General features: G+C 45.8%; 1 protein-coding gene across 1 annotated transcript in view; it reads right to left on the bottom strand.

Annotated features, from left to right (window-relative positions):
* ZMYM2 (zinc finger MYM-type containing 2) overlaps positions 1–14,182 on the bottom strand; it is an 893,704-nt gene that overhangs the window by 634,135 nt on the left and 245,387 nt on the right. The window contains exon 4 of the mRNA XM_078658875.1: positions 10,043–10,205. Within this exon, the coding sequence (XP_078515001.1) occupies positions 10,043–10,205 (163 nt within the window). The remainder of the gene's footprint in view (positions 1–10,042; positions 10,206–14,182) is intronic.

Below are 14,182 nucleotides of genomic sequence, written 5' to 3'. Positions count from 1 at the left end.
CTGCTCGCAAATCACCTCATTCAAACGGCCATATTACTGCGAGCACAATCCCACCAGTGGCTATAACGGATGGCCCAGTGGTGACCGGATTACTGCAGGATTTCGTTCGGCGGCCGTCTTGCCGAGCACCAAGCCACGCCCTCTCCCCTTCCCATTGTTAATGTCACCATTTCAGTTGCGATTTGCCACAAGTATTTTTAGCTGATCGTTCTTGTTTAGATTACGTTTTTTATAACAAGAACATGTCCAGTTGGGAGAGCGTGGCCAACTGCCGAAGAGAATGGCCGTACAATAGCCGAGCTCCGCTGCGCCACTCCCGAAACATCCGAATAACAGTCTGCCCTGGCCAAATCTCCTTTACATGATCGAAGGGGGCCCATATGCTGCTACGACCGCCGCTCGCACTACCCGTCACAGCTGTGCTGGAGGGTGAGTTACTCCTAGGCAGAGGAGCACTACTGGGCCGTGGTTCGACGCTGTGGAGGCAGACGATCGGCACACATGCATCGGTGCCATCAGAAGCACAGGAGGCACCCGGCGCAGCTGTCCTGAAGGTTGGTGAACGCTGGCGGGAACGCTGGCTGGGTGTATATCAGGCAACGGCTGAGGCCGAATGCACACATAGCTACCATAGTCCACAATAGATTGGAACTCTGAGTACGGAAGAGGGCTTCCCCGTGGCCCCGGAGAATAACGCTGCCCTTATAACACCTGCCCAGTTACATCCAGAATTGGACTTGAGGTCCGCTGTTGCGGCCGAAGGCACAGCTGTAAGAGTCTGAGTAGGGGGCCCGAACGGGTGATCCCCCCCCCCCCCTGAAGGAGGAGGAGAGGGTTTGAACGACTCGCGCTGGACATCCTGAGGGGCCGAACCATCCTGCTTGCTGCCCGCTGTGTCCCCTCAGACTGTGTGAGAAATCCGAGGTGTCCCGCTGCATTGTGGCCATATTCCATGGTCGAGAGGGGCGACGAAGGATCCCCTGATGTGGCAGCCATTACAGATCTCCGGGGGCAGTAAGGTGCTCCTATTGGTTGCACGTCCTGGTGCTGGAATTAAAGTGGAGGCAGCGGGATTATCCGGCGGTGGACTATTAGCACTGAGGCCTACTGACCAGCGAGGTGCCAGGGGCTCCAGCTACTCCATCACTGTGGGCGGCCAGGACTCTTGACGCTGCTGAGAGGTGCTGCCTAGTGGTCTATCGGCTCGGGGATTGGGGAGCTCCCTGCCAAACCCAACAGGCCAGGTGGAGGAATCGCACTGCCAGCGGCGGTGAGTAGCTGGGGCGTTCGGGCCTTCCACTGCACCCTCTCTGGCGACGGGCCTCAGCGGATGAAGTGCCATGCAGGCAAAGTTGGAGAAGTATGTGTGGCAGAAGAATCAAAAGGAAGGCCAAGGCACCGCCGTGACCCAGAGTGAGCCGAGAACCCACAAAAAGACATTTTAGCTGCAATAACGACCGTACAGACCTCCCTCAAAACTCGGATCGACACGCCATGGAGGTTGCCTTGATCAGAGAAGACATGCGGAAAATGGCGGATCGAGTTAGCTGTGACGAAAACATCACAAAGGAATTGGTGAATGACTCAGCCCTCCTCAAGAAACAGGTGACTGAACTTCAAACTTCCCATGAGGCGATGGCCCTGCAGCTGGACGATTATGAAGGCCGAATGAGGCGCAACAACGTTCGGATTCTTGGTATTCAGGAACGAGCGGAGGGGCAGGCTGTCGACCTGTTCGTTGAGGAGCTGATCCTACAACGACTTCAACGACGAGGTATATCCAATTGTTTCTCCAATGAACGAGCTCACCGTGTGCCTGGGGGTAGGTCAAAGCCGGAAGCCCCCCCGACCGCTTCTTGCCTGAGTGTTTAACTTTCGGGACTGAGATGTGATCCTCCAAACTGTGCAGGCGCCCCGCTAACATTCGTAAACAGTGAAGTGTCCTTCTTTCCCGATTTCACCCTGAGGGTCCAAAGACAACATCGTAGCTTCCTGGAAGTGAAGCGCGCTCTCAGAGACCAGGAGGTCAAGTACGCTATGGTGTTCCCAGCAAAACTCCGGGTTGAATGGGATGGCAAGATGTGGTTCTTCACGAGACCCGAGGACGCGTGGGATTGGCTCAAAGGCTGGCGTACAGTTGGTAAGCGGTCACACAAATCTACACCTGCGGCCGGCGTGGCCAGTGACCGGCATCAGCAACGACAGTCCCCTCCTCATTTTGACTCAGAGCCCGACGGGGTGAATGCGAACATTGGACAAGTAAGAGGGACTAACTACTGAGTTTTTGACTTTCACACTCAGTTGGGGAGTAAGTGTTGTACTCAAGTTGTTGTTCTTCCCAGCATTGACTGGAGGAATCAAACTCTTTCTGTATGATCTTTTGTTGACCCGATATGTCAGATGCATATGCTATGTCTTATATTGTGTAACCCAACATTTGTTGAGGTATGTTCCACCCTCAGGGCTTATTGGCCGGGGCTAGTCTTTAGGTTTGTAGATTGTTGCTCTACAGAGTGGGGTTGTTCACGTACCGGAAGTTGATGAGGGAGGGCGATAGGCACTCTGCAAGTTAGGGGTGGTGGGTGGTTCTAGACCCGTTGTGCAAGGAGGCAGGGTGGAAGAGTGTGGTCCATACTAGGTGGGGGGTAATGGGTTTGTTTAGGTTTCCTTTGTTTTTTGTGTCAGTACATTGGCATGCTTGGTTCTCCTATGAAGCAACTGGCCCCTCGGTCCCTTGTGAATACGAACTCCATTCAAGCCGTTCTTGTCCACCGCCTAGCTTTGACCATGGGGTGGAGGGGTGCTTTGGAGGTCCATTGGCTTCTCGGTTCCTCAAGATGATTTATTTTCTCAACAAAACTGTTAGATGGCATCTGGCATAGCTCTCAACTTATTGACCTGGAATGTTAACGGCCTGGGCGACAAGATTAAGAAGAGTATAGTGTTGCAGTATATCAAACAGCATGATTTGGACATTGTGATACTTCAGGAGACGTACTTGGTAGGGAACTCCTGTGGGGTCCTGAAGATGGTGTTATTGAATGATGGCTCACTCAGGATTTTCTTCAGGCTCGAGTGGGGTGGGGATCCTCCTCCGCAAAGGCTGCCCATATATGATACACAACACCTGGACTGATGCGCAGGGTAGATACTCATCTGTCACGGGCACCTGGGAGGGACGAGTCCTTAACGTAGTCTCCATATATTCCCCTCCCTGGGTGACAGCGATTGAATTACCAGACATAGGGACTCTACTATTGGAACTACCCTTAGGAGTGTTGATACTGAGGGGTGATTTTAATTTAACTATGGATGGATCTCGGGACCGTCTCCTACCCCAAGATGATCTGCAACGAGTTCGCTAACACCCTCGGCGTCGTGGACATCTGGAGATGGGTGAACCCGCTCCATGCTCACTTCACGTTCCAGTCGGGGGCTCACAATAGCCAGTCTCGAATCGACTACATGTTTACACATGCACAAGACATTCATGCTTTCACTATGTCCAGATGTTTAGCACGAGGAATCTCTGATCACTCACCCATTCTTACGACTTTCAACCTGAAGCAGGCCAGGCGCCACGGAACCCTTACTATACAACATTGGGCGCTAAAGATACCACACATCAGGGAAGCGCTACTTACAGATACGGACTACTACTTTGCAGAAAATGAGGGGTCCGCTGATTCTGCAGGGACACTTTGGGGAGCTTTTGGCCTGGTTATCAAGGGCAGTGCACTGTCGTTAATGGTGGGATATAGGACCGAGTGCTCCAGGAGGGTGGTAGAGATGGAGAAAGATATTTTAACCAGGGAAGAGGCCATTTCACGCGCACCTGACCCTGAAGCCCAACATATTTTAAATATGAGACGGCAGGACTATAGGCAACTTCCCTTAGAAGATGCCACAGCGCATTCCCTAGCTACCCGTCACAGAATCTATGAGCAAGGTGAATGCACGGGTAAACTTCTGGCGTGGCTGGAAAGGAGGGAACAAGCCTTGAGATGAGTCTATGCGATATTGGCCCAGATGGCGTACTTTTCACCGACACCCAACAAACTGTTGACACTTTCGCTGCCCATTTTGAAGCAGTCTATAATATATCGGAGACATCTCAGGCAGCGTTGTCGGCTGATTTCCCGGCTACTATAAATGTGGTGAGCCTCTTCCCACAAGATAGTGATGTCCACTTCCAGGACGTCTCTGAGACGGAGATTCAGAAGCACATACAGGATGTCCGCACCGGCAAAGCAATAGGCCCCAACGGACTCCCCATTGAGCTTTTTAAACCTATGGCTTTTAAATTAGCGCCTCACCTGCTGAAAATGTATACTGAATGTTTTAAGTCGGGACTCCTTCTGGCCGACATCCAGACCGCCTCCATTGTGGTCGTACACAAACCAAATAAGCCGGAGGACGCCTGTAAAGCCTGCCGGCCTATCTCCCTCCTCACTGTCGAGGCAAAGATCCTGGCCAAACTACTGGTCAATCGACTCCTTCCTTATATCACCGGATTGGTCAATCCATTTATGCCAAGAAGGAACACAGCCCGAAATCTGCAATGGGTGAACGGGGCCCTTGGTAGACTTGGAACTATTGGAGAAGAGGTCATCTTGCTGTTATTAGATGCCCCATGGCATTTGACACTATTGAATGGATTGAATGGATCAGGCTGCTGTATACGCAACATACCGCACACGTCACCATCAATAACCACCGCTCAGCTACCTTGCCCGCAGTCTCCCCTGCTCTTAGCCCTTGAATTGGAACCACTGGCCATCTGGGTGTAGGGTGATCCAGAAATACGGGGACTGAAATGGATGGCAGACCATGAAGACCGCATCTCGCGGTACGCAGACGACATTCTTCTCTATTTGGCCTCTCCTTCACGATCCCTGCGGCGTGTACTTCACATATGCCACATATTTGGTGCCCATTCCGGATACAAGATTAAGTGGTCTAAATCCCAGAGATATGTGCTATGGAGTCAGAGATATGTGCTATGGGGCGACTCCCCCCCCCCCCCCCTCCCCCCTCCAGTCTTTGGGGTTATACAATTCTGGTGGCGTCTTAGGGCTTACACCACCTGGGTATCTGTGACCCCGGACACTAACCTATTTTTTTTAACAGAACCTGCTGGGGCCCCTCCAACATCTCAAATCAGATGCCCTACACTGGCAATCTCTCCTTACTCTCCAGGGGCGGGTGTCACTTTTTAAGATGCTCCCGCGCTTCCTCTATGCGTTACAGAACACTCCCATTTCTATCCCAGACTCCTATTTCTCCAAAATAGACAGCATTGTGCGGGGACTACTGTGTGAGGACCTTCCACTACGTATAGCAATGAATAAACTCATGAAAGAAAACATTCTACAGATCTCTCCTAAAGATACCTGCGCGTACTCCCACAATCCAGATGATACTAGACCTCAAGATGAGGCGCACTGATCATCACGCAATACTTAGACCACTAATGTTCTGGGTACGGTTATGGACCACACCGGCACTCCTCCATTACAGAACAGAGTTAGAGGAGTTAAAAGATCTGGATATATCTAACCGTATCGCTTGGTTCTCACACATAAGAATATGGTTTGAGAGGGTAGGACTGTCACATTTTTGGAATAGCCCTAATGTGTTATCCACTAACTCAAGAAGGACATTAAAAGCTATTTTTGGGTCTATATGAATGAACACAGAACCAATGATATATCAAAATGGCTCCCTAACCAGAGAATTTCTGTTGTTCAAAGTAGACCCTTACCATGAATCCTTCCTGAATGAAGTGAACCCTCCACTAGCTAAAACCCTATACCTCAAATTTAGGTATAGAATACTCTTGTTAAAAAGTTGTGCTGCAAGGTGGAACAAAAACAGTGATGACAAATGCACCATGTGTAATGGAGGTGGGAGGGAGGACACCACGCATGTTGTTCTTCGGTCCTGCCTATAAGGCTCAAAGGATAAAGTGGATTAAACCTCTTTGTATAAATCTAGGAGTGCGGAGGTGTAGAGATGCAGAAAGAATTCTATTAACAGATACGCGTCAGGTTCTTGTATTTGGCATTAGCAGGTATCTGCTTGCAGTGTATTATACAAGAAAAAAAGCGGGAGAAAAATATGAATTGTAACAAGATTACTGTTTACATCTGGCACCGATCATGTCTATTGGAAATGTTTACATAGTGTTTTTTTTTAAAAAAAACTTTTAATTTTTTTTTTTTAAACAAATACATTTTATATTCTATATTGTGATAATTCGATTAACTAAGACTTATGCAATACCTGTATCTAGTGTAGTACTATGTATATAATGGTTTTATAAATATTTTATGACTGTATTTACTGTATCTTTTATGAACTTTTATGATACCTCTTATCGAAATAAAGTTAATTGAATAAACTCACCAAGGGATGGTATGATGGTGACATAGCGTTACCAGACATACGACTTTATTATCAAGCTTAAGCTACTGACTACAATAAATAGGTGGGTGTTTGGTCCACATGACGACCCAAATTTCCATACAGATCACTGGCTTATGGGGCAGGGCAGGTACAATAGGGCACAATACACGAATCCCCGTAAGCTTAACTTGACAGGCCCTACAGCCCGTACGGTTGAGGTCTGGCATGGAATTACGAGGAAATTGAGTTGGCACAACCGCTTGACTAAAGCAACGCTACTCTGGGAACCAGACCTATTGGGATGGCTCAGTAAATGCCCTGGGTTTGATAAATGGGGCACAATTGGGATATCCACAGTAAGGGACATGTGGGTGAAGGGGAAACTAGCCAAGTTGGCCGAACTTCAGACTAAGTATCAGTTGACACACACAGACCTTCAGATACCTCCAGATCAGTCATGCCATCTCGGCAGCCATGCCGAAAGGGCTCCCCGTACCGGAGCCCCCCCTACCCCAGAGGAGCGGTTGATACTAGACCCCATGGACCAAAAAGCAAAATCCCTCACTTAAAAAAAGTGGTTAAATAACCGTACTGTCCCGATGCAGTGACTACGTTTGGGCTGGGAGTCGGACCTGGGAAGCATCGATGATGAAAACTGTCGAGACGCGCTGGCCACCCCCAGGGAAGTGGCCATCCCCATGAGGCTACGACTCATCCAGTTGAAACTTCTCCACAGAGTTTATTTTGATGCTAAACTTCTTTTTAGACTGGGTAGACGGGCTGACCCTCTCTGTCGCCGTCATTGTAATCAGACTGGCACCTTCGTTCTCATACTATGGGAATGCCCACAAATTAACCATTACTGGGATAAAGTCACACAGCAAATGGAAAGGACATGTGACAAGTCCCTAAAGCCTTCGCCCCAGCTGTCTCAATATATGGGAAGCTACTGACCTTTCCAGGCAGAGCAGGCGTGGGCATCGATGGGGTGGGCCATCGCGAAACGGATTATTGCACAGAAATGGGGGGTGGACACGGTCCCAACTCTGCACAACTGGGCCAAAGACATGGATAGTGCAGTGATTGCAGAGAAGGCTGTGTTCAAGGGTAGAGGCTGCCCCAGGAAATGGGACCATAAATGGGGGTAATGGAACAAATATAGAGGGGACATCTGCATCTCTCCTACTATGGAACTGCGGCGTGAAAGACGCACTTTGATAGGTTTACTAACAGACATTGATGTACCCTCTTCTCGGACACACTAAGGGGGATATATCCATGGGGCCTCATTCATTTTTATATTTTACTGACGTAAATACTTCCTCTGCTTAGTGATTCGTCACATAGGTTATCTGGACATTACCCGGATTCGGCGAAATGGTGGAACCTGTGATTGTCATGTAGTTGTAAAGATGATTAAGTCATTTATTTGGAGCTTGTACCGATATTATTTTGTTGAAAATAAAAACTGTATATATTATTTTAAACATTTTTTAAAAAACATGTCCAGTTGACTGTTTTATTGTATTGGATCATGTCAGAAGGTGAATCTTTGCGTAGCTAGTAAAGCCTTGCCTGAACCGTATTGATTGTCTAGGGACAAAGGACTCTTTACCTCTACCACTGTACTACCAAGCAGCTCTTAGCTGAATGAAAGTGTATTTTTAATAAAAGTGAATAGTGGTATCTATCCAGTAGAAACATTGTGTTCCTGAGATGCTGGCCTTCCTGCAGTCATTATATTGATGATCAACATGACAGACTGCACTCCCCAATTATAGGGCAACAGCATTCTCGTCTGCTGAGTGGAAGGTGGTGTTCAACTCCTCTTCATTTGATTAATGTATCATTGCCATGCTCCTACGATGGCTGCTGCACAGCGATGGTAACCTGCTGCTGCACACAGAGTGCAAACAATCCCAACTTGAGAAGCTCAAACTAGTATTAACTTTAAAAAAGAATGCTTTGTAAGTATACACACTTCTAGGAACAAAGAGGAAGATGCACTTCTCCAGAACTGGAGAATAGCTTTTACTTTTAAGAAGGGCAGCTATTTGGTTCACTCCGGACTTCTGCCCTGGACAATACTAACATACATAATTCTCGCAAAGTCACATCACTTGGACATACAGGTGACTGAACGTGCCTGGAGCAAACTCCATATTGGGTAGAGGAGTTGTTCTAACGGCTAGGGCGGCCAACCTCAAATCTGGGGAACTGGGTTCGAGTCTCGTGAATGACGCTGAACATCCTGTGGTTCTGGGCAAATCACTTAATCTCCCAGTGCCTAACAAAAATGAATGTGACCTCATGTAATGCAACTGGTGCTATGTATAGCGCTCTGATACCCGATTCGGGTTAAGTTGGCGCTATATAAAACTCTGCAAAAAAAAAAGAAAAGCTCTGCAATGTTTTAATTGTAGTTCATATGCAGGGTGGGAACAATCGTAAACTCTTGAAAGAAGATTAACTGCTGTAGTTTATGGACAAAGACAACTGATCTGCTCTGCCAGAAGACTTAACTTGTCCCCAATGTAAGAACGTATACTGAACCTGGGAGGGCTCAAATTAATTGGCAAAAATAATTGAAAGATGCTTCAAAGAGCCAAGACCATCCAGGTACTACAAGTTTCATGCAGTTCAGTTGCCTAGAGAAAGCAAATAAAAGTGTGGAAAGGAAAAGATTATTCTTCCTCAGGATTATTAGTAATCCTACCTAGCCTCTGGTCCTCCAGGTCCCTTTAGGGTGCCCTTCTATCCCCTTCGTAAGTCCCAAAAGGCACGCAAACTCTGCTGCTGTCACACCAATGAAATCAGTCCAGTTCTACTGGCTAACTGAGATAACTCAGATTTTAGGGCAGTTGAATTGTCTCTTGCTACTACTGCTCTGTACATACCAGTTTTCAATCATGAATGATGCCTAAATCTAAAGTCCAGTTCCCATTAAAACCTAGAGAAGCATTATGATCTTGCGGGAACTCTGATACTCCGAGGAAACCACCGACCATACATACCACAGAAAGGAGGTCTCAAGGTAAATTAGATGCAGCCCGCCATACTTTACTAGTTTCATGGGAAATGTTCTACAAAAATTAGTAAGTAAGCATTAAAACATTTGGGGTAAAAATCGTACACCCCAGAAGGTGCTAGTACCTACTGTTTTCTCTATGCACACCATTTTAACTATTCTTTTTTTAATTGCTTATCAAAATGCTAGGCACCCAAAGTTCTAGTACTGTCTGACCTCATGCTTTACAAGTGTGATTTATACTGTAACGTGGTATGTGAATTTCGAATGCCCATCGTCTTAGTAGAGTAAGCCTTGACTTTGCATCCCTATTAAAATAGCTTCGTTAACCAATGGGTCAGCACAGCACTAGTACTGGTGATCTTGTAACAGACATCGGTTGCAGTCACATTACTCACAATATGCTGTTCCAGGAAGAGACTTCTAGCTGGTATTCAATCTGAGAGTGAATCGCAGTGGCAATACAATCACAATTGTGAAGTGAAATTGTCTGAGTAACATGAGTGCACCTTTTGAGAGAGAGGGTAAGCCAGTCTATGTTAGTGTATCTATTTGTGTGCACACAAGTATTACGTATTCAGCAAAATTACTCTTCAGGTTGCATACCTCAGTTAATTTACCACAAATTGTACATCTTGACTTGTTCAAATTCTTTGCAGAATTTTGTTTATCTTCATAGAGTGACAAGCAGGATGTGCTGCAGAACTCCTGAAAGGACTCACTGGAATCAACTTGAGCAACTATGGTACCTTTCATCGTTGTTATGTCCCTAAAAGAGAAGGTGATATGTTAGATCACTCCAAAGGAAAATGTAAGTTTTTCTGTCAGCTTAAACAAAGCAACATCTTGGGAACTGGAGTGAATGCATACATATGGCTCATTCTTCAGGTTCTAATGCACAGGATACAGTAAGATCTATTTCATATAAGTCTAATGAATGCTACATAAAAGTCTAGCCATTTTGACCAAAAATGTACATTATTTTAGTAATACAAGCAAAAAAAGAAGTGGTGAAATATATGCAGATACATTTATCTACTGATTGTGAATACAGTTTCTTTAATAACGCTACAAAAAAAAAGCAATGGAGTGTCTCGAATTTATAAAATACACTGGAAATCACTCTGGGTAGCACTCCATTCAATCATTGTTAACCTGATCAGAACAGTTACAGAATGGGATGAGCAATATGAGCAGGAGTCTAGTTTGCCCCAAAAAGAGCTAGTCGAAGCTTCAACTGGTAGAACGCACCTTCCCTGAATTCGAACAGAAACGGAAACCTTTCCACATGCATTTTTAGCACGTTGGTCTTAATTATGTGCAGCAGTTCCTATGGCATAATGAGCTCGGGACAAGTATCTCACAATGTCCCCTTCACTTCTACAAAAATGTAATTAGCATGAAACAAATGTTGGGGTTGTGGGCATAGATGCCTACACTGCAAATTCCTCTGGGTAGCACAACATTATTCTTGCCACAGGAGACATCACTGGGGTTGAAAGCTGAATGTTAAATTATCAAGTAAATAGCTGCATTTCTTAATCAAGAAAGTGGAACTCACCTGCAATACTAGTTCCCCAACAGCAATATATGTAAAGATATGCATTGTATTACAATTCTTCACAACTGGTGGCTAGTTCCGAAAAACCGCATACTTACCCACTGCATTACTAAGCCATATGCCCCCTACAAGTCCAACCACATCTGACAACTCTTCACTTAAGGCCTTATTCTCCCCTCCAAAATCCTATTCGACCCAATTTTGACCCCCTCCTTTTATCACCTTCCAGGTTGAGGATTGTAGAGTTATTTTGGAATAGTTTACGAGAAATTAGCAAAAATGTAGTCTTTTTTTCTCCAAATCACTCATAGGAGCTTTTTTACTTTTTCTTTTTAAAGTTGCCATTAGTGGCAAATAAAAAGCAAATCTGTGGTTAGGGCTCCTGTGTGACCCACTAAGATGACTATTCATGACAGAGGAACAAACAAATTAGACCAGCTAGTGACAACCAGTCTCATCTCTGCCCAATGCCACCTGGTAGGCGCAGTGGATGAGTAAGGTCTGAAACATCAGGAATGCAGAATGCATCCTACATCCGAGGAGACTGCATGGTACGACAGTTCTAAAACTATCTGCACAAAGCCTGAAGATAGAAGCACTGGAGAAGGAATAAAAAGAGCTGCGGGCCAATACTCATAAGTAACCCGTGAAGGTTGGTGAAGCAGATGCTTTTGCGCGATTAGCTGAACATCATGCCACCTGGTGCATCAGCAACCCTTAAAGCAAGCAAGCAAGTATTCAGCCCCTTATAACTGAACCTGTGAGCGCTGTGCAGAACACCTTGAGGGAAGTGCCAGAAACATGAGGGACTGGCACAGGGGAGGCCTCTGCCGTGATGTGTGGCACCAAGTTCCCTGTAGATGACTGCAGGAGGATTAAGGCTCCGAAAGAGTTAGAGGAGCCACAAGCTGAAGTCCATCAGGGTCCGGGCTATTCTGTGGTCCACCATACTGCAAGCTGGCTATACTGCCGCCTGGCACATCTGCAAGTGGCAGATGAGACCCTTTGGCTGTGGCTCCTTGTCAGACAACCTGTTGAGCAGAACAGGCTTAAGAGATTGGCACAAGGATAAAGTGGTTACTACATGGTGAGAAAAGGAGGGGGGCTTGGCGCGTCAAGACGGCAGTCGCACTATAAGAGTGCTCTGGACCCCACCGTCATCCAGCCACACTCCACTGTCATCGGTCCTGCTGCGGCCCTTGCTTTATCACCGCAGCATCGGCCCGGACAGCGCTTCACCTAGAGACGTCCATTCCCGTCTCATCTGCACGGGAGACGTAGTTTCAGCTCCGGATGCCGGTATGCCTGCACCGAAGATGGCGGTGATTGCTACCCGAGGCTTCCCTTTTCAGCGACGGAGGCAAGGCCTCGTGTTGTAAATATGATTCTTGTGCTACTCTTTAGTTTAGTCTGTCTTTTATATTGTTTAGCAAAGTGTACTATGGTAGAACATTATCAATGTTCTAGGAATGTGTTCTCACTCAGCTGGGATTCCAGTCTGGTCAGTTGGTGACTGGTCAGCGTTGGTGTCACTTGCTGTTTTCTGTACTACGAATAAATCCTTCAGATGCTTTATACTTACTGTGCTCTTTGGATCATTATATCTACAACATTATGGCGAGAGCTTTGAGACTGGCCAGTCGAGAAGAAGCAGGGAGTTCGTAGTGGAAGAATTCAAATTAAGGAAGAATTCTCTGGAAAAAAAAAGCAGTGACCGAACAAAAAAGGACCCATAGCGTGTAACAGTTTTGGTATGTAAATTCTAGACTGTTGAGGAGCGTGAATTTTAAAGAGAAGAGTAGATTTTGATCGTAATTTCATTTCTTAAGCCAAGCGCGAGCGGAATCAGAGTTGATGTTGACGTCATCTAGCAACTGACTTTTCCAATGCTTTGTTTGTTCTTAAGCTAGTTACGTATCAACCAGCATATCAACACTGTTGCTAGGCGCGTCAGGAGGAAAGAGCAGGCGCGTCAGTGGAATACTACACGTCATTAGTTGCCAAGCGTGTAATTGGACAGAGAACGTCTAAAAGAACAGCTACGTGGGAGCGCATTGGAATCTGCCGACGGAGGTTGCAAGAGAGCTTCCTATTTGCGGATTCATTGATGTGACGTGTTCACGTTAGCGGCCATCTTGATCAAAAGTTACGATGCAAGGAGAAGTGCTTTGGAGTTCCGGTATTTAGGAAGTGAAGAGCGTCCCTTTACACGGTGATACGCTCACCTGTTTGCGATCGACAACAAAGGAACGACATTTGAAGAGCGGTATCTTTCACGGAGATACATTCATCTCAAAGTTGGTATGGAGTACGGTGATATGCTCACATGTTCGCGATCGATTGTAAGGGGACACTAAGTGAAGAGCAATATCTTTCTCGGGTGATACACTCACCCTAGAGGTTGGAATTAAATACTTTTAGAGAGAAAAGAAACATATTCTATTTAAAAATTGTAACCCACCAGTGGTTGGTTGTGGGAAGCTAACAAGGTGTCAAAGAAAAGGAATACAGTTTAAACAGAAAGCAATTTAGCAGAGATAAAGAGTGAAATTGTTGCTTGTAAGCTTATAGGAAAAGTGTAATTTACAAGCCTTTAAAGAACTGTATTTATCATCTTCATTGGTTATTATCTTTAGTATAGTTAACTCGATGTGTAGATGAGTTAGGTGCTTTCATCATTATAATACCTATAATTGAAAATGTCACAACAAGTAAATGTAGCCTTACCACCACAATTCTTGAGTAAACCGGGTAATCCTCTGATCTCATGGGAGGATTGGATGGTGATGTTTAACAATTATATTTAAGCAATTGATGGTGAAGAATTTTCAGCCAAAAGAAAGAAAGCTTTACTTATGACAACAATGGGCAAAGAGGGTCAAAGATTATTTAAGTATCTTCCTCAAGTATTAGCTTCAAGTAGTCAGGCCTCGTTAGATGAATTCAAAGAAGCAGTATCTAGATTGGAAACGAGATTTGCCAAAGAAGAAAACTTAGTGTTAAATAGATAGAAGTTTTATAAAAATAAGCAAAGAGATGAGGAATCAATTGATGACTTTGTCGCTAGATTGAGGGAGTTATCAGTTAAATGCAACTTTGGGCAAATGAATAATGAATTGGTACGGGATCAATTGATTGTTCAGTGCAACAATCGCAAAATTCAAGAGAGGTTATGGGCGGCGAAA

This window comes from Lissotriton helveticus, chromosome 8, assembly GCF_964261635.1.
Source record: "Lissotriton helveticus chromosome 8, aLisHel1.1, whole genome shotgun sequence".
In the NCBI taxonomy this organism is placed as follows: domain Eukaryota; kingdom Metazoa; phylum Chordata; class Amphibia; order Caudata; family Salamandridae; genus Lissotriton; species Lissotriton helveticus.
The sequence above is the reverse complement of the archived record's forward strand: the minus strand, read 5'-3'. Positions and strand labels throughout refer to the sequence as shown.